Source organism: Hippopotamus amphibius, chromosome 2 (genome assembly GCF_030028045.1).
Source record: "Hippopotamus amphibius kiboko isolate mHipAmp2 chromosome 2, mHipAmp2.hap2, whole genome shotgun sequence".
NCBI classification, from domain to species: domain Eukaryota; kingdom Metazoa; phylum Chordata; class Mammalia; order Artiodactyla; family Hippopotamidae; genus Hippopotamus; species Hippopotamus amphibius.
The window spans coordinates 206,489,228-206,508,087 of NC_080187.1; the positions used below are offsets into that span (position 1 = coordinate 206,489,228).

Here is an 18,860-nt window from a genome sequence, read left to right on the forward strand (position 1 = left end):
CCATACCTAAATTTCAAGTAACAAATATCAGTAACAATTTAGTCAGATATAGTCCATATTAAGAGCTTATAATACCTGTTTAGATACTAGCATTAAAATTCAATATAAACTGGAGAGAGGTGAGCAATGAAATGTTTTCAAGATAAAGTGCTTATAAGACTGAGCTAAGACCTATACCTTCTTGGGGGGAGGAGGTGGTTTCTGTTGGAATGCCAATTTTACAGCTTCTGCTGCTGATTCAGGTTCTTTAATTATGCTTTTCTTTGAGTCTGCTTCCGACAGCACAACAAAAAAATGATGACATTTTTCACACTTCACAAAGCGGGTGGATGCTGTAAAAGGACACAGAAAAGTAATTCAAATCATGTTTAACCTTAAAAACTCACTGAAATTGAAATCTATGTACTTGACAAAAATGTTTATAGTTCACTCCACTTGCCACAACAAACAGCCTAATTTATACCTAAAACAGATGATAAAGATGGTTTCAGTAAACTACATTTCAACTAGGTTCTTTCATTTTTTTTTTAAATAAATTTATTTATTTATTTATTGGCTGTGTTGGGTCTTCGTTGCTGCACACAGGCTCTCTCTAGTCGCCGCAAGCGGGGGCTACTCTTCATTGTGGTGCGCAGGCTCCTCATTGTAGTGGCTTCTCTTGTTGAGGAACACGGGTTCTAGGCGCATGGGCTTCAATAGCTGAGGCACACAGGCTCAATAGCTGTGGCTCACAGGCTCTAGAGCACAGGCTCAATAACTGTGGCGCATGGGCTTAGTTGCTCCATGGCATGTGGAATCTTCCCAGAGCAGGGCTCAAACCCGTGTCCCCTGCATTGGAAGGCAGGTTCTTTTTTTTTTTTTTTTTTTTTTTTATTTATTTTTTTATTTTATTTTATTTTATTTTTTTTGGGGGTACACCAGGTTCAATCAACTGTTTTTATACACATATCCCCATATTCCCTCCCTTCCTTGACGCCCCCCCCCCTCGAGTCCAGGTTCTTAACCACTGCGCCACCTAGGAAGTCCAAGATTCTTTCATTTTGTGATAGACTGCATCTAGAGAAAAAGATTGGTTGAAATTCTTTCAACTTCTCCATTCACTAAAGTTGTTTTGTTTTGTTTTGCCACACCACACAGCTCGTGGGATCTTAGTTCCCCAACCAAGGATCGAACCCAGGCCCTTGGCAGTCAAAGGAGGCAAGGATACACAATGGAGAAGAGGCTGGTAACGTTGTGTATAAGGTGGGATTGGAAGGGAGTCGTCTATTATGAGCTCCTTCTGGAAAACCAAGTGATTAATACCAACAAGTACTGCCCCCAATTAGACCAACTGAAAGCAGCACTTGACAAAAAGCGTGTGGAATTAGCAGAAAACACATAATTGAAGAGCACATCTTTCTTTGATGACCAGACAAAAACTGTTAAAGCTTGGCTGGTAAGTTCTAATTCATCCGCTGTATTCACTAGATGTTGCACCTTCAGATTTTCATTTATTTTGGTCTTTACAAAATTCTCTTAATGGAAAAAATTTCAATTCCCTGGAAGACTGTAAAAGGCACCTGGAACAGGTCTTTGCTCAAAAAGATAAAAAGTTTTGGAAAGATGGAATTATGAAGTTGCCTGAAAAATGGCAGAAGGTGGTGGAACAAAACAGCGACTACATTGTTCAATAAAGCTCTTGGTGAAAATGAAAAATGTATCTTTTGTTATAAAAATAAAAGTAAGTAAATTAAAAACCGAAGGAATCTTTTGGCCAGCCCAATAAATTAATCTGTTTTTCCAACATTTTATTACAAAAAATTACAAACATACACAAAAGTTGAATGAGGAAAATCCATTTTAATCCCTAAAAAATGTAAAAAAGTATATTCTTAAGGTTCTTTTCAAACCTGTGAGCATTTTTAAAACCTTGACTTCGTAAAAATATAAAATTATTTCATATCTTCCTTATTATCTTTAACTACTCCAGTAACTACTATTTCTTGGACCTAAAAACCACTAAGAAACTAACAAAATATAATCATACAGCTTTTGAAAACAATGCAGGGCAGTTAAGTGAAGGTAAAATGGGTTTCTCAATTCCAAGGCATCAGCTATAGATACCCTGTGTTTAAAAGAAAAGTGATTCCCTCTTTTCTCTCTCTTTTACAATACAGACATATATATTCTTAACCTTCTCCAACCCTAATCCTACTAATGGTAACCAGGGACCTCAGAAAGCAGCATGGTGGAGAATCCCATACAGACTATAACAGATACATAGCAAAAGATACATAGGAATTAGTTACATGTTGATAGGTCTAGGTGTCACCTTTGTGTAACCTAACAAGACAGGTAAAAGGGCAAAGATAAAGAACTTTTAAAACTATGGGTATCTCCTATCCATAGATTACAAAAAAAAAAAAAAAAAAAAAAAAACTGCCCTGGCAAGCACATCTGAATCTTCACAAAATAATCTAAAGTTTTAAAAAACAGACAATTCAACATTTAAAAAATAAATTTAATTATTAATTCAACCAATTTAATTTCATGTGTATGTTCTTAAAACACAAGGCCAAATAAAAATACATTCTAGATAAATTCTAGCCACAAATTTTAAACTAGATGAGGAATCATTTGTGCATTCCATTTATCCATCACCTAATAAATGTTTCCCTAAAGAAAAAGATCAAGCTATTCCCAGTACCTTTGATTAACACAAGCCCAAATATACTATCACCATTTCCCATCAACGGGAGACAGTGGTTTCATTTTATAAGGCATCAGTAAACAGGGCAAGGATTAAAGGGTAGAGAAGCCTCTAATCTAGTTCAGGTTGTGTGACAGGAAAATCTGGCCTGAGGACACAAGAACAAAATATTTCTCTGAAGAAATTAGGTCAAAGGGAAAGAGAAACACTGACAAATAACATTTCTCTCTACTCTTTGAAGGGTTGCTTAAATTCTACCTGAATACTTGCAATACACTTTTACATGAAACAGGTTTAAAATATAGCCAAGTTCAAGGACTCAACTTTATCAAAATGCTATTTCAGAAAAACAAAAGAACAAGCACTGCAATGCATATTTTTTACTCCTAAAAACAAAGGGCAAAATCTGACTTTGTTAAATTATCAGGGGATAAATAAACCTCCTTCCTTTAAATGATTACTACAGGTATCCTATATTCCTTTATAAACTGAATACTGATTCCAGTAAACATGCTTGTATAGTATACCCACAAAAGAAGAAAGACTACCCTTAGTAAAACCTTTTTCAGGATATTTGTTTAAATGAAAGTTCTTCATGGGACTTCCCTGGTGGTCCAGTGGTAAAGAATTCGCCTTCCAACTCAAGGGATGCGGGTTCGATCCCTGGTCAGGGAACTAAGATCCCACATGCTGTGGGGCAACTATGCCTGCATACCACAACTACTGAGCTCACATGCCTCAACTAGAGAGCCTTCATGCCACAAATTACAAAGCCCACACTCCCTGGAGCCCATGCACCACAACTAGAAAAGAGAAAACCCACGTGCCACAACTAGAGAGAAGCCTGAGAGCTGCAACCAAGAGCCCGCATGACGCAACAAAGAGCCTGTATGCCACAATGAAGAGTCCGTGTGTCGCAATGAAGATTCCTTGTGCCACAACTAAGACCTTATAGCCAAAAAATAAATAAAAAAGAAAGAGAGCAAGAGCGAGAGAGAGAGACAGAGAAAGAAAAAAAGATCTTCATGATTTTGAAAAAGTTTTAGGGTCAAACATAAAATCTCCAAACCAGTGCTGAAAAGTTTATTCTTAACCTATGAGACATGTAATTACAGTAAGCCTTCAAAAAGTATTATATGCATAAAAACTAAAGGCTCTACCCAAAAGCAAGAGAACATGCTCTATGACTCTGTTTAAATGAAGTACAAGAACAGGCAAAACCAATCTCTAGTGACGGAGGTCAAGGTAGTGGTTGCCTTGAGGGAAGAGAGGTTAGTGACTGGGAAAGAACATGAGGGAGCCTTCTGGGCTGCTGGGAATATTTGCTATGTAAATCCATCAAAGTGTACATTTAGAATTCAAGCACTTTCTTTCCTTTTCTCAATTTTCCCTTAGGTTAAAATAAAAAAGAAATAAAAAGACAAACAAGAACAAAAAAACAACCAAAATCTCTACCTTAAATAAAAGTAGGGATACTACTCATGTCTGACAAGTTATTTTTTAAGTGGGCAAGAAAAAATTAAATAATATATATCATTATAATCAACAATCTTAGATATTTCAATTTCTGATGATTTTCTATACATTCATAATGGTACCTATAAAAATGGCATTTTATTCCAACAGTCAAGCAAGAGTAGTACCACTATAAGAAAACATAAAAATCACTACAAATATACTTGTGAGATGAAATATGTACAGCAAGATCAATGAGCTAAGAACAGTTTTTACATTAAAAAAATGACAATGAAAGTTATATGAAATTCAATTTTCAGTGCCCATATACAAAACTTTATTGGAAAACAGCTATGGTTGCTTTTGCGCTGTAACAGCAAAGGAGAAAAGTCACAACAGAGACCATATGGCCCATAAAGTCTAAAATATTTACTATTTGGTCTTTATAGTAAAAGTTTGCTGACTCCTGCTATACAGCATTTAAAAGTAAAGAACTACCCAAAGAATAAGAAAAAATATTTGCAAATCATGCATTTAGATAAGGGTCTAGTATTCAAAATACATAAAGAACTCTTATAGCTCAATAATAAAAACATAACCCAACTTAAAAACGGACAAAAATTCAGTCTTTTCTCCAAAGATATACAAATGGTCAATAAGCACATGAAAAGATGCTTAACATCTTTAGTCATTAGGGAAATGTAGATCACAACCATGATGAGATACTACTTCCCACCCCTATGATGGCTATAATAAAAAAGACATAAATGTTGAAGAGGATGTAGACAAATTAGAACCCTTATACATTGTTAGTGGAGTTGTAAAATGGTACAGCCTCTGCAGCAGTTCCTCAAAAAGCTAAACAAAGTCACCATTTCACCCAGCAATTCCATCCTTAAGCATATACCTAAGAGAAGTAAAAACATAAGTACACACAAGAACTGGTAAAGAAATGTTCATAGTAGCGTTATTCATAATGGCCAACAAGCAAAAACAACTCAAATGTCCATCAACTGATGAATGGATAAACAATGGAATTACTATTCAGCCATAAAAAGCAATAAAGTACTGGACTTCCTAGGTGGCACAGTGGTTAAGAATCCACCTGCCAATACAGGGGACACGGGTTTGAGGCCTGCCCCAGGAAGATCCCATATGCCGCAGAGTAACTAAGCCCATGTGCCACAACTATTGAGCCCACGTGCCGCAACTACTGAAGCCCATGCGCCTAGAACCTGTGCTCCACAACAAGAGAAGCCACCACAATGAGGAGCCCATGCACCACAATGAAGAGCAGCCCCCACTCTCTGCAACTAGAGAAAGCCAGAGTGCAGCAATGAAGATCCAACACAGGCAATAAAAAAATAAACCCAATAAATAAATAAATTAAAAACAAACAAAAAAAGCAATGAAGTACTGATACATAATACAACACCGATCAACCTTATTCTAAGTAAAAAAAAGCCAGACATAAAATGTCAATAATGTATAATTCTATTTATATGAAATATCCAGAATAGACATCCATAGAGACTGCAAGTAGGTTAATGGTTGCCAGGGCTGGGAGGGGGAGGGTGGAAAGTGACTACTAAGGGGTACGGGATTTCTTTTGGGGATGACATAAAAGTTCTGGAATTAGATACTGGTGATGACTGTACAACTTCATGAATATACTAAAAAATTCCTGAAATGTATACTTTAAAAGGGTGAATTGTATGGTATGTGAATAATAATAGCTCAATAAAAAAAAATTTAAAGGAAAGGACTTGTACATGTTAATACACAAAGCTCTCAAAACTGCTGAGTTGGGGAAAAAAGCAATTTGCAAAAACATGAACAATATGAAACCGTTTATGCTTTTTAAAAGTTATATGTTCAATGAAGATGTGTTACAGAAACATATCTTTAGCGTTATCTATAATGCTCTCCTTTTTTTTTTTTTTTTTACAAAGGGGCATATACATATGTATTCCTTGGGTAATTAAAAATAATTTAAAATGACAAAAAAAGTACACAATTACCTAAACGCCATTCACACGAGAATTACAAGTGATTAAAAAGCACATAAAATAAGAAAATAAAAACAAAATCACATAAAAAGATGTTTATGAACTAATAACTAATAAATGCAGATTCAAACAAAATGAATAACCCGAGATCAAACAAAATTCTTTAGAACAAGGATGATCCAATTTTCAATGAGTAGACACAGAAGATTCTCAGCATTCAAAAGGGATATATTCTGGGACTTGCTGGTGGTCCAGTGGATAAGACTCCAAGCTCCCAACACAAGGGGCCCCGGTTTGATCCCTGGTCGGGGAACTAGATCCTGCAGGCATGCCACAACTAAGAAGCCCTCATGCTGCAACAAAGATCCCTTGTGCTGCAACTAAGACCCAGCACAGCCAAAATAATAAATATTTTTTTTAAAGTGGGGGGTGGGGTGGGAATGCATTCTGAAGAGACTTTTATTATGGGCCAGCAAAACCAAGGCAAGAGGGCCTCAATGCTGGGGCCTCTTACTTCTGGTCAGTATAGCTCCAGAGGCAAGGGACAGTGTCATGCTCACCTGTGTACTTCCTGAGCCTAGCCATGTATGACTCAATAGATGCTTATTACTAAATTATGTATAAGTATGTACTCTTACTCTTTTCTTCCACATTCTCTACTCCCACATCCCCCTCCCTAATTGTAATTCCCAAAGGAAACAGCCTTGAGTTGATTAGATAACACTGAAGGATAGGTTTTTATCTAATCTTAATCTCTAGAGCAGGTGGGAATCTGCATGTTTAACAATCACCTTCAGTGATTAATACAACCCGGCAAGTTTTGAAAACACTGTATAAAAAAGAAAAATTTAATCTCAAGAGGAGGTAGTTTATCCCTAAAGAATTCCAGTTGGTACAAGGGTAGGAACTTCTGAATAGGAAAGGAATTTCTGAACAGGAAGTCTTCACTGCTCTATAACCTTGGATGAATTACTTAATTTTAGCTACTTCATTTATAAAAATGAGGACATTCCCGGTTTTCACAAAAATAAGATTGTGAGAATAAAATTGTATATACTGACATTAAGTGTTAGTTTCTTTCCTTTACTACCCTAGGAAATTATTTTTAGAGTAGAATTATAAGTCTATAAAGGTTGGAATCTTTCCTTGGGGACTCTTTCCTTGATTAAAATATATGTAATATGACACCGTCAGTATGAATTGAACAATCCTCAAACTTTCTGGAATTTTATTATATGACACCAAATGTGTTAATAGCAAATGTTATTTAGAAGTTATACCATCCAGTTCTACCACTTTCATTTTATGTTGCAATCCAAATGAATTTTCATTCAGACTGATTCTTCTCTTTGATCTCTTACTAGGCAAAGCCACGAAGAGAACCTCATATAGAATGGTTCCACTTTAAAAGTCTTTCCAAAATTGTAAAAAAAAAAAAAATGCTACATGTAATACTTTTTCATATAGCGGCCAATTAATGTTAATGATAAATGTGAAACTATAATTGAAGTCTCAATATTTGGGTTAGAATATAGAGAATCCTCTCCTGCTAATCATCAGAAACTGAAACTTCTGCCAAACCTGACCATCAATCTTTTCACAACTGGATAGTACAGCATGTACCATGGTGATGTCGTGGTGCAAAGTAATTTACTCTTGAGTCATCTCTAAACATGTAGGAAATGATTTATCTGATTCATTAAATAAAATATCAATAGTAGCATCTCTGCATTTCAGAAACAATTACACTAACAAGCAAAAACAGGACTATTGATCTCTACCTTCTCTTAGTGTCTGAATCACTAATAATTATCAGACACTTCCTAGAATTGAGGGCTTAGTGTCTCTAAGAAGTCAAGAAAGGGAAAATACCTTAATATGTGAATGACTGACATTCTCCAACTATATGAGATGCTTAATAGGTAGTTGAAGAATGAATAAATACAGAATAAATAAGCCTTGCTTCTCCTACAGCTTAATGGTTACATACATGAACACCCACAAAAATCCAAATTTAAAATAAACACATGTAAGCAAAATAAACAAGCAAAGAGTTCTCTTAAATTATCTTATACCATAGTGCAAAGCATTACTATTCCAGGAGATTTTTAGTATCTGGTGAACGTAAGAGACTAATGTAAGTTCAGGAAAAAAGTAATTCTGGTTTATATAATATACATATTTCTATGCAATTAACAATTTACAGAAGAGTCAGGTAAAAAGAAGAACACTAGAAGTAATACTTACACACGAAGGTCTCTACATGTGTGCACAAGTCGCCACATTTAGGACAGCGAAGCTGGTTTCCACCTTTCCCAGAATTCCCAGAGCCTGATTTCTTACTGCTTCCCTCATTTGCTGATTTCTAATGTTTGTGGAAGAAAAAAAGAAGTGTCAATTATTACTTTCAGGCAATCACCATGTAACTTAAGTATAAACAATATTGTTTGTAATTAATCTTATGATTTTTACAAGTTTCAGAATGGAATTATCAGTATAATTTATATCTCTACTATCACTGGTGTAAAAAAAATAAAATCAGTTATAGCAAACATATTTACTGTATTCCTTCTTTACATGGTATGTGCCTGCATGTATAATAATTAGCTATTTTCAATGACAATCAATAAACACTAGGGAAAAAAACCAATAAGCACTAGTATCTAAAAAAAAGTTACTACAGGTAAAGACCTACATTTCAATGAAATTGAATTGGGAGTTATTATCATGGCAAGTAATGACTCAACTTTCTTGAATCTAACTTTTATCATCTCTAAAATGGGGATAATTTCACCTACTTTAGAGGGTCATTATTAGGATTAAGTGTGGACATGAAAGCATTTTGTCTAATATACTCATAACTCAAGTGTTAGTCAAATTCACATAATAAGAAAAAAGATAATTCACTGACCCAATACAATCACCAATCACCTACTTGCTAGCTACACAGCAGCCCAACATTGAGTCATACAGATATCTAAGATTTTTAGGTAGAGGATTAAGTAAGGTTTATACTATCATGAGTTGTAAGAGCTGTGTGGAAGCAGAAAATGATAGCTATTCCTAATCCAACTGACCATCAGACTGACTAGATTATTTAATGTAGCTTCTTTACTGCTTTGTGGTATTAGAAATTTTAATTACTGCTTCCTACGTGCAATGCTTATCAAACAATTTTGTAGCAGACCGATACACAAAATAAAAATATGCAAAATTCTTCAGATCATTTTATGTATTTCACATTTCCTACAGAAAATGAAATTCAGAGTACTATTATTACATTTGTTTAAATGATGGAACTTAAATATGTATATAGATGCCAATAAAGATAAAATACCTTATTTCCATCTCCAGAGCCATCTTTATTCATCCCATCTTTTGAGGCAAAGTATGCTGGTGTTTCTGTAAAGGCTCTAAAAGGAGCTCTTTGTAGAAGCTGAGTTTCAAAGGTCCCAAGCCTTCCTAAAACTGGTATATGAATGCGACCACAAGAAATACCTGAAAATACAATGAAATTTATTTAGTCTACACATCAAATATTAACACACCTTCAGTAGATCCTCTGGAGACAAAAATCCTTCAAGCATAAAGGAGGTTGAAAAAGCTATGGTCTTACAGCAGCAGTACAAACTGGTAACACCATCTTCAAAAATTGGCCAGACCCGTGCTTTGGCAGTAAGACCACCCAGGTCGTAACAATGAATGGCTCTTTCAAAGTGTGAGAGATAAGTAGTTCAACATCTGCCTCACCTGTAGGCATTTGTCCTATATTCTTACACTCCTTATATTATTTCTACCAATGAGAATAAACAATTGACATGAACTTGTTTGTCTCTTTGGTTATATGGGGGTAATATCTGCAACAATGGCAACACATTTCAAATGTTCTTTTAAAAGTTATGTGCTGGGACTTCCTAAGTGGTGCAGTGGTTAAGAATCCACCTGCCAATGCAGGGGGCACGGGTTCAGGCCCTGGTCTGGGAAGATCCCACATGCCGCAGAGCAACTAAGCCTGTGCACTACAACTATTGAGCCTGTGCTCTAGAGCCTGTGAGCCACAACTATTGAGCCCATGTGCAACAACTATTGAAGCCCACATGCCTAGAGCCTGTGCTCCGCAACAAGAGAAGCCACTACAATGAAGAGCCCGCGCACCACAATGAAGAGTAGCCCCCACTCACATCAACTAGAGAAAGCCCGTGTGCAGCAACAAAGACCCAACACAGCCAATAAATAAATTTATTAAAAAAATAAAAGTAAAACTTATGTGCTGTTCATTAAATCATGTTTTAATGAAATATTTCAATCCCATAGAAAAAATAAATATAATTCAATAAAAAAATATTGTGTAACCACCACCCTGCTTTCAAACATTTTAACCTTTTGCCATATGTGAAGTTAAAATTCTTAGAAAGGATACAGGTTAATCACTGACTTATTTGGCAAACTTTTTCTGTAAAAGACCAGGATACTAAATATTTTCAGCTTTGTGGGCCAAGTATGTAGTCTCAACCCAATCTACTCTCCCTGTAACATGAAAGCAAGTGTAAATAATTTGTAAACAAATGGGTGTGGTTGGATTTGTTCCATGAGGTCATTGTTTGCTGACTCCTGCTTTTTTGCACATAGATATGAAATAAGCCCCCACATAAACTACTATCAATGGCAAAAGAGCCATACTCCATACTGTGAGGCAGCATTTCCCAAGCTGGTCTTTAAGAAACTGTTCTCTACAAAAGAAAACTGAATGGGCATACAATAAGTTAAACAAAATTCCACAGATTTTAGTACCCTAGAGCTATCAGAAACGTGCATAAGCTAATAATGAATGTAAGGAAGTTTCCCAGCAGTTTACCACAGTGCTATCAGGAGGTAATAAACAACCAAGGGGGCAGGGGTTAACACTTAGATTTAAGAAACTGACTTTCCCTCCCTCATTTTATTCCCTGCAAAATTCACATCTCAGGATTTAAATTTTTATTTCCACACCTGTTAGGGCTTTTAAAAGATCATGCACACATGTATATACTGTATCCAAATGCAAAAGCTGGTTTAAAATTATGTACTTCATACAATTCAAAAACAATTGCTGGAGTTATATAACTGTTTGTTAATAATTCCCATTTTCCAACACAATTGTGTACACTATTAGAACAACTAGTTTCTTTAGTTACTTATCACCTTAGGCCATCTCTACTTCCAGGAAGTACAAAAATGAACCCACAAAACTACTCAGGAAAGATACAAATAAGAGGAAACAAATTTCCTCATTTCTATATAAATTCACAAACAACACTAAAAAAGGATCCCAGTACCTAACACAAAGAGTGTAAAACTTTGCTTAACACTATTAAGCTTGAATATTAATGAGAAAAAAAAAAGAACAACTTCGAGTTTTCCTTCTAACATTTTCAAAAAGACACATCAAATTTTCTCAAGTGTAACATTTCCATTTTTTGCAGTAAATTATGTTAGCTATTACTCTCTCATTAGAAATGAGATCTAAGGTAATTCATGAAATTTAAGCTAAACATTAATGTTTTTCCAAGGACATAATATGATTTAAAGACTAATCAATCTAGGGACTTCCCTGGTGGTGCAGTGGTTAAGAATCCACCTGCCAATGCAGGGGACATGGGTTCGATCCCTGGTCCGGGAAGATCCTACATGCCGAGCAGCAACTAAACCTGTGCGCCACAACTACTGAAGTTCGCACACCTAGAGCCCATGCTCCGCAGCGAGAGGCCACCGCAATGAGTAGCCTGCGCACCGCAAAGAAGAGTAGCTCCTGCTCTCTGCAATTAAAGAAAGCCCATGCACAGCAACGAAGACCAATGTAGCCAATAAATAAATACATTAAAAAAAAAAAAAGACTAATCAATCTAAAAAGCAAGTCTAGAAAAAGTTATGGGAGAGAGAGAGAGAGAGATGAAATCAAGAACACAGAAAGTTACATATGCCCTGAGGCTGGGTGATAGATATTTTGTGGTTCAGTGTTCTATTTTGTGTATGCTTGAAAACATCCATTTTAAGTTAATATGAAAGGTAACATAGGGCTTCCCTTGTGGCTCAGTGGTTGAGAATCGGCCTGCCAATGCAGGGGACACGGGTTGGAGCCCTGGTCCGGGAAGATCCCACATGCCAAGCAGCAACTAAGTCCATGTACCACAACTACCGAGCCCACGGGCCACAACTACTGAAGCCCGCGTGCCTAGAGCCCGTGCTCTGCGACCAGAAGCTACCGCAATAAGAAGCCTGCGCACCACAATGAAGAGTAGCCCCCCCCACCCCGCTATGCAACTACAGAAAGCCTGCTCACAGCAATGAAGACCCAATGCAGCCAATAAATTAAATAAATAAATTAAATTAAAAAACCATGTTGATCTGAGCATTTAAAAAGAGAAAAAAAAGGTAGCATTATACAATAATTTATTATAATCTATGTAGCGAGTATAACTTTTAGTTGAACCTTTATGATGTGTGCACAAAGAAAACTACAATCATAACAAGCTTTACGTGAGGCTATTTGTACTCGGATGTTTAGAACAAAACTTAACCCTGAAGTATCGCAAAGAGTGTATTATTTCCTGATACATCTTTTAAAGTAGTATTTAACAATTTACTATATCTATCTAATATTATTAGAAAATAAGCTGAAAGGAAATTAGCTTTGGGAATTTAAGAGAAATGAAAATTATGAACATAACCCGTTTAAAATCTAGCTGAATAGGAAGAAAAATAAGTCCTTCACCTTAAATAACTCGTCAAGTAACATATGAAACCGATGTAATCATATAGTCACTACAGAAAACACTATCTGAAAAACATGTTCATGTCATTTAAAAATCTGAATTTAAAAGAATTTCTTTGCTGGCCCTGATGGTATGGTACTGAAGTGCTGTTTTAACATTCTACTGATAAAATCTAAGGGCTATACCAACAAGATGGTATAAATACTAAACCACTGGTTCCCAAACTTGGGCATGCATTAGTATCACCTGGAGAGCTTGTTAAAACACAGATTGCAAGGCATCTTCCCTGGTTCTGATTCAGAAGGTATGAGGTGGGACCCAAGAATGAATCTCTAACAAGTTCCCAGACAATGCTGATGATGCTGGCTTGAGGACCACACTTTTTAAAACCACTGTACAAAACAATTTAAATGACCATTCACCAATCATATAAAATCCTCACAGAAATCATTGCAGCAACACAATCAGGAGTTTTTAACCCTTTTTTGTGGCCTTTGGCAGTCTGGTGAAGCCCATTCAGAATGTTTTTAAATGTACAGAATAAAATACGTAACAAAGGAAACCAATTACCCTGAAGTACTTATCAAAATATTTTAAAAATATGTTTCTTAACTACCAAAATTAATTAAGATCTAACAGCTTTTAATATAACTACTGTGATTTCAAAGTAGTGGGAAGTATATACAATATTCTGAGATACCAGCAATGTAATGTGATATGAAAATATCTGTGATTTTGATTGGTGACAAATCCACAGGTATTGCTAATACTACTGATGTTTGCTGCCTACATTCATAATTGAAGGAAATGCTATATTTCACTCAGATTAGTGAAAATAAAGCTCAAAGAACCTATGAATTCTATCCCTGGGCCCTTTGGAAGCCTGTGAAGCCAGGTGAGAATCCCTAAAAGCCAAAAAGTGAAGTATTTATATTAAGTATATTTCAAAACACTACTTGGCAGCAATGACAGAAGACAGTTAAAAGTTAAACCAGTTACAAAACTTATGTCATAAGGATAAAGCTTTGCGTTTCAGAGCAGTTGTTTTTGTAAAAAATATATATTAGACACAGATGTAGAGAACAAACATGGACACCAAGTGGGGAAAGCCGGCAGGGTTGGGGGGGGGGATGAATTGGGAGATTGGGATACCAAATTGTACACTCTAAATATACGCAGTTTATTGTATAAATAAAAAATAAAAAATTAAAAAATATATATATTAGAACAAGGTACAATTCTGGGGCTATAAAGAACTAGGAGAGTAATGTATTTAATTTCTAAATACTTGACTCCCTATATTTAATCTTTTTTTTGTGACCTACAATTGGTTTTATTTAATGGACATTCACTGACCACCTACTAAGTGCAAGACGCAGAGGCGAGAAAAGTGCGGCCCACCCTCAAGGAGTTCACGGTAACTCGCAACCACTGGAGGGGTTCACAGCAACCTTCTGTTTTCTTTTTTACATTTAGAATTGATATTTACAAGAGCGGGCTTGGTTTGAGTTTCTAGACCTGCTGCAGAGAACAAAACTGATCACAACGTGTGAGTTTATAGCACCGGACAGATCTTGTCAGAAAACCGTCAAGCATACAGCAGCACAATCCATCCATTTCTACAAGGCCTCCCTCCCTATTTCCATGGACGTGTTTTCCAGACAAGCTACTCAACAGGTAATGTGCCCTACAACTTATTCACTTCAGACCACAGGGCTGCTTGAACAGACTTTGTCATTCACATTCCACCTACCTACACCTTTTTTGGATTTGAAAGCTTTTAGTGCATTAAAAATAAAAGAAATGGGTCAAATTAGCCAAGGTAAACAGGTTCGAACTTTGTTTTAAACGTTAGATTAACACAACTATTTAATAGCTGGCCTTCATATGGCCTAGGAAGCCAACAATTTTTAAGCAATAAAGAATAACAGAAGACCAACTACGAATTTGGGGGCATTTTAGAAAAAAACACACAAAGATTCACTGAAAGCATCTTTGTGTTCTTAACATCAGGGAAAGTTTGCCATTCAAACTTCCAAAATGTGTTTTTGAACATTATTTTAGAGAAAGAATTATATATATATTTTAAAAAGACTATATTCAGTCTTGAACCTAGCGTTCTCCAAAAACATACAAATGATTAAGCTGTTTAAAAGATAAACTGATCTTCAATTTGCATTTTAGAAACAAAGCAAAAGAACTAATAAAAATTTAAAACTAGCTATTTGTAGTGACAATATTTAAGTGTGTAACAACTGTGATGAAATGGCAAATCAAATTAAATGCTCTCTTAAACACCTGTCCTCTAACCTCTAACACAAACTGGAAACAAAATTCAACAAAAACTTGCAAACAATGCTGGCAACTCAGTAGATGCTTATTGCTTTTAATAATCTCAAACTTTCATCTTATGCCCAAGTTATTGATATTACTTGAAAAACAACATCACTCCTATGATAGCTTTACACAAGTTTAAAAATGTTTGATAGGTTTTCACTAAGTCTGCTGGTTTGAAGGTGAGCATGCCCAAGAAAAGAGAAATGTTGATTAGGAAATAGTGTGAAATAAAAATGTTCTATCATTTATTCACTTTGTCTTATTTAATGTTTACTGGATTTAACTATGAGAGGAGGCAAAAGAGAGAGAGACAGAGGGAATTAAAATCTAGCTAAAAACTGTAAAGGTAGGCACATGATGTAACTATCAGGAAAATTATGGACACCAACCAACATGTTTGAGCATCTTCAGATCTTCATTACACCCTCATGAGATGACACCCCTTCAATGGACAAGAACATAAAGTATCCAGAAATCAAGGGAGTTACACAGGAACACACAATTCTCACAGCCAAATTCAGACCAAGTATTGTCACTCAGCATTTTTTAAATGGAATCAAACATTTCTGAATGCCCATATTTAGAACGCAAACTGACTGTTATATACGCAGAGTACCTTTTTTAAAATACACATCAATATTGAAAAAACCAGCAATTTGAGTATAAAAAGTATTTAAAATTTTTACTTTACTATAGGTTTCATATTCAAAGAGAACAGTGAAGAAAAATACATTAAATTGGATACATACACCCCAACAGGAAAAGAAAACAGATCCAATGTCTAGTATGAAAATTTATCAAATAATTTTTCAAACTACCATTTCAAATTTTTAAAGTCTAACATAACAGATAAACCAATAGAAATAAAGAACAGCACTGTACTTCATAGGAGCTCTGAAATCTCCCCTTTTATTCTTAATTCACTGTACAATTTCCTGTTACAAGACTATATAGATGAAATTATTTTTATTCGTTTAAATTACATTGCTGAAATTCTTAACTTTGTATATAAGAATAGTAAACTAGCTGAAGTTCAATTATGATTTTTCTTTCACCTGTCTTCCTCTTTCCAGGAATTCTAAATAAAAATAACCCTCTCGGAGGTTTTTCAGGGCTTAAAAAAATATACCTTTATATTTTTGTAGACTTACGTATACTTTTAGAGTTTCTACCACGGAAAACAAACATCTGATGTAATTTAGCATTGGGAAAGTCTTAAATCCATGTGAACACCATTTGCTGTTTCACTGTAACATAAAAATATTAAATTCTATAATGATATTGGGTAATATTTCCTACAATTTTAAGTTTAATTTACTCCTTTACAGTGAAAACTATGGTTTGGTATTTCTGAAAACCTCTAGTAAACTTGTATTAACTGAGAAACAAGTAGGTAATTCCTAAATAAGTAATTAATTTTTGCTATTTTACCTAATGATAGATTTAATTTTTAAAGCAGCTGTTGTTTTGAAAAGGAAAATAAAGAAACAAATAACTGCACACTTCCTATAATTCACAGTTTTCAGGGACAACTGATAGAGACAAAGAATCTTGTCAAAGAAGCCTTCCCTGCCCAAGGAGAACACACACATACCTTACACAGGCCCAGAAACAATATTATCCTTTTGTCTATCCCTCTAAACTTGAAGGTGAGGACTTATTCACTCCTCCATCACCAGCACCAAAGCAGGGCCTGGCACATACTAGGCCCTCAACAAATTTGTCAAATAAATGAATTTAAATATCTGTCACTTTCAAGTGTCAATTTGCAACTCAAATTCCTTGGAACAGGGATGTCTACTTGTTCAGGTTTAACAGTGTATTGGGACTAAATTCACTCCTTTACATTTATGTACCATTCTACAAAATGCTTCTGCCCACATAACCTCATTTAACCCCTCTGTGAACTAAACTGTGGGAAAATAAACATTTAGTAAACGGTAAAGATTTTACAATGAAGCTAAAAATTAGGAAAAGGGGGCTATTTTTTTTTAATCCAGAGATCACAAACTGACAATCCAAAACAAAACGAATTTGTCTAGAAGTCAGTGATCATAACAGGATCTAGCCTCGCTGTCTGCTATTCATAGATTTAGGGAAGAGAAAAATGGTTTCTTTTCCGGAATCTCTTGGCTGGGGTGCCACTCTCACAGCTCCTGATAAACAGAAAGGAAAGGTAAACAAGCGCCACCCTTACAAAACTATGTGGGGCTCTCAAGTTGGGAAATCCGGCACACGAATGCTGAGACACCTAAGCCCTTCGAAAACAATTTCTGCGGGAATTTCCACCTCCACGGGCGCTTTCCTGCGGTCCCCGAGAAGCGGCGCGAGCCCGGTTTACGTCTGGCTGTGAGCGGCCGCACAGTGACTGTGACACCGCGGGCCTCGCGCGGCCTGCGCCGGGGACGGTCCGCTCTGCGCCCCGCGGGACCCCGCCAGTTGGCAGCTCCTCACCGGAGCCCTGCCCGCAACCCCCGACGGGCCCGAGGGGAGCCTGGCCGGGCTCCGGAAGAGGAGCCGCAGCCCGGGCAGGCGGCAGTCCCCCGCGGAGTGGGGTCCGGGCACACTCCGTAAGGAAAGGAGTGTTCCGTGCCTCTTTCAGGGTTTCCGCGAAGCCATCACATTCCGACCCCCCAGTCAGAAGGCCTGAAAGCGGGAGGGTTGGGGGAGCACGAAGGGTGGCTCCGGAGCTTGGCAGAGCCCCACGCCACGGGGAAAGCGGGGGGTGCCAGGCGAAGCGCCGCACGCCTCCTCGCACCCTGGGGATGGGGGAGGCCTCTGGCCCTCCCCGGGGTCCCCACCGCCGGCAGGGACACTCCCGGGCCAAGGGCTCAGGTGAGGGACTACTCCGTTACCTCTCTGCGCGAAGGCGAGCGAGGAACTGAAGAGCCGCGCGGCAGCCGCGCCGCAAGTACAAGCGCCGCAGCCCGACATCTCCGCGGGGCCTAGGCCGGGGCTTCGCCCCCTGCTGCCCTAAGGGTCTCAGCGGCCGACTCCTACTCGCAGGGTTCGCTGGCTTGACTCCGGAACCGCCTGCCGGCTCTAGGCCCAGTGCAGAGTTCACCCGCCTGGCAGCAGGGCCTTCGGCTCTTCGTGCCCCACTGCCGTCTACTCAATAGACACCTAACCACCACCCTCCTCCCCCCTCCCCCCTCCCCGCCCCGCCCACCGGGCCCGGGGAGCGTGCGCGCGCTTACGTCCTAGGTTTAGGGAGGGGGCGTCGGTACGCGCCGCGCGTGTGCGCGTGAGACACCGAAGTACGGCGAGGAGAAGGGGGCGGTGACCTGGGCGCCAATGAGGGCGCTAAGGCCCACAGCAGACTGAGGAACTACAAGTCCCGCCACGCAATTCTTCCGGAAGTTCCTTTTTCCTAGCGTTGAAAAGTTTGCAAGAGAAGCGGAGAGATGCATGCCGGGAGTTGAAGTCCCAACTCGTCGCAGTAAACCGGTCATTTTCGACTGGTGGCTGGGAAGGTCAAAGTGAGACTGGTGGCTTAGCCGGCCTCAGGAGGAGTCAGGAAAGCCACCTATTCAGTAAGAGTCGATTAAGTTCCTACCCTCGGGGGTTCCACATCATGTGTTCCTTATCTTTTCCTTATCCTTAGTTTCCTGACTTGAA

General features: G+C 37.7%; 1 protein-coding gene across 1 annotated transcript in view; it reads right to left on the minus strand.

Annotated features, from left to right (window-relative positions):
- CLPX (caseinolytic mitochondrial matrix peptidase chaperone subunit X) overlaps positions 1-18,385 on the minus strand; it is a 45,274-nt gene extending 26,889 nt beyond the window's left edge. Inside the window, exons 1-4 of the mRNA XM_057723353.1 lie at positions 18,098-18,385; positions 9,491-9,651; positions 8,401-8,518; positions 178-332 (exon numbers count right to left, since the gene is read on the minus strand). Of these exons, the coding sequence (XP_057579336.1) occupies positions 178-332; positions 8,401-8,518; positions 9,491-9,651; positions 18,098-18,176 (513 nt within the window). The 5' untranslated portion in view covers positions 18,177-18,385. The remainder of the gene's footprint in view (positions 1-177; positions 333-8,400; positions 8,519-9,490; positions 9,652-18,097) is intronic.
- Positions 18,386-18,860: the final 475 nt, after the last annotated feature.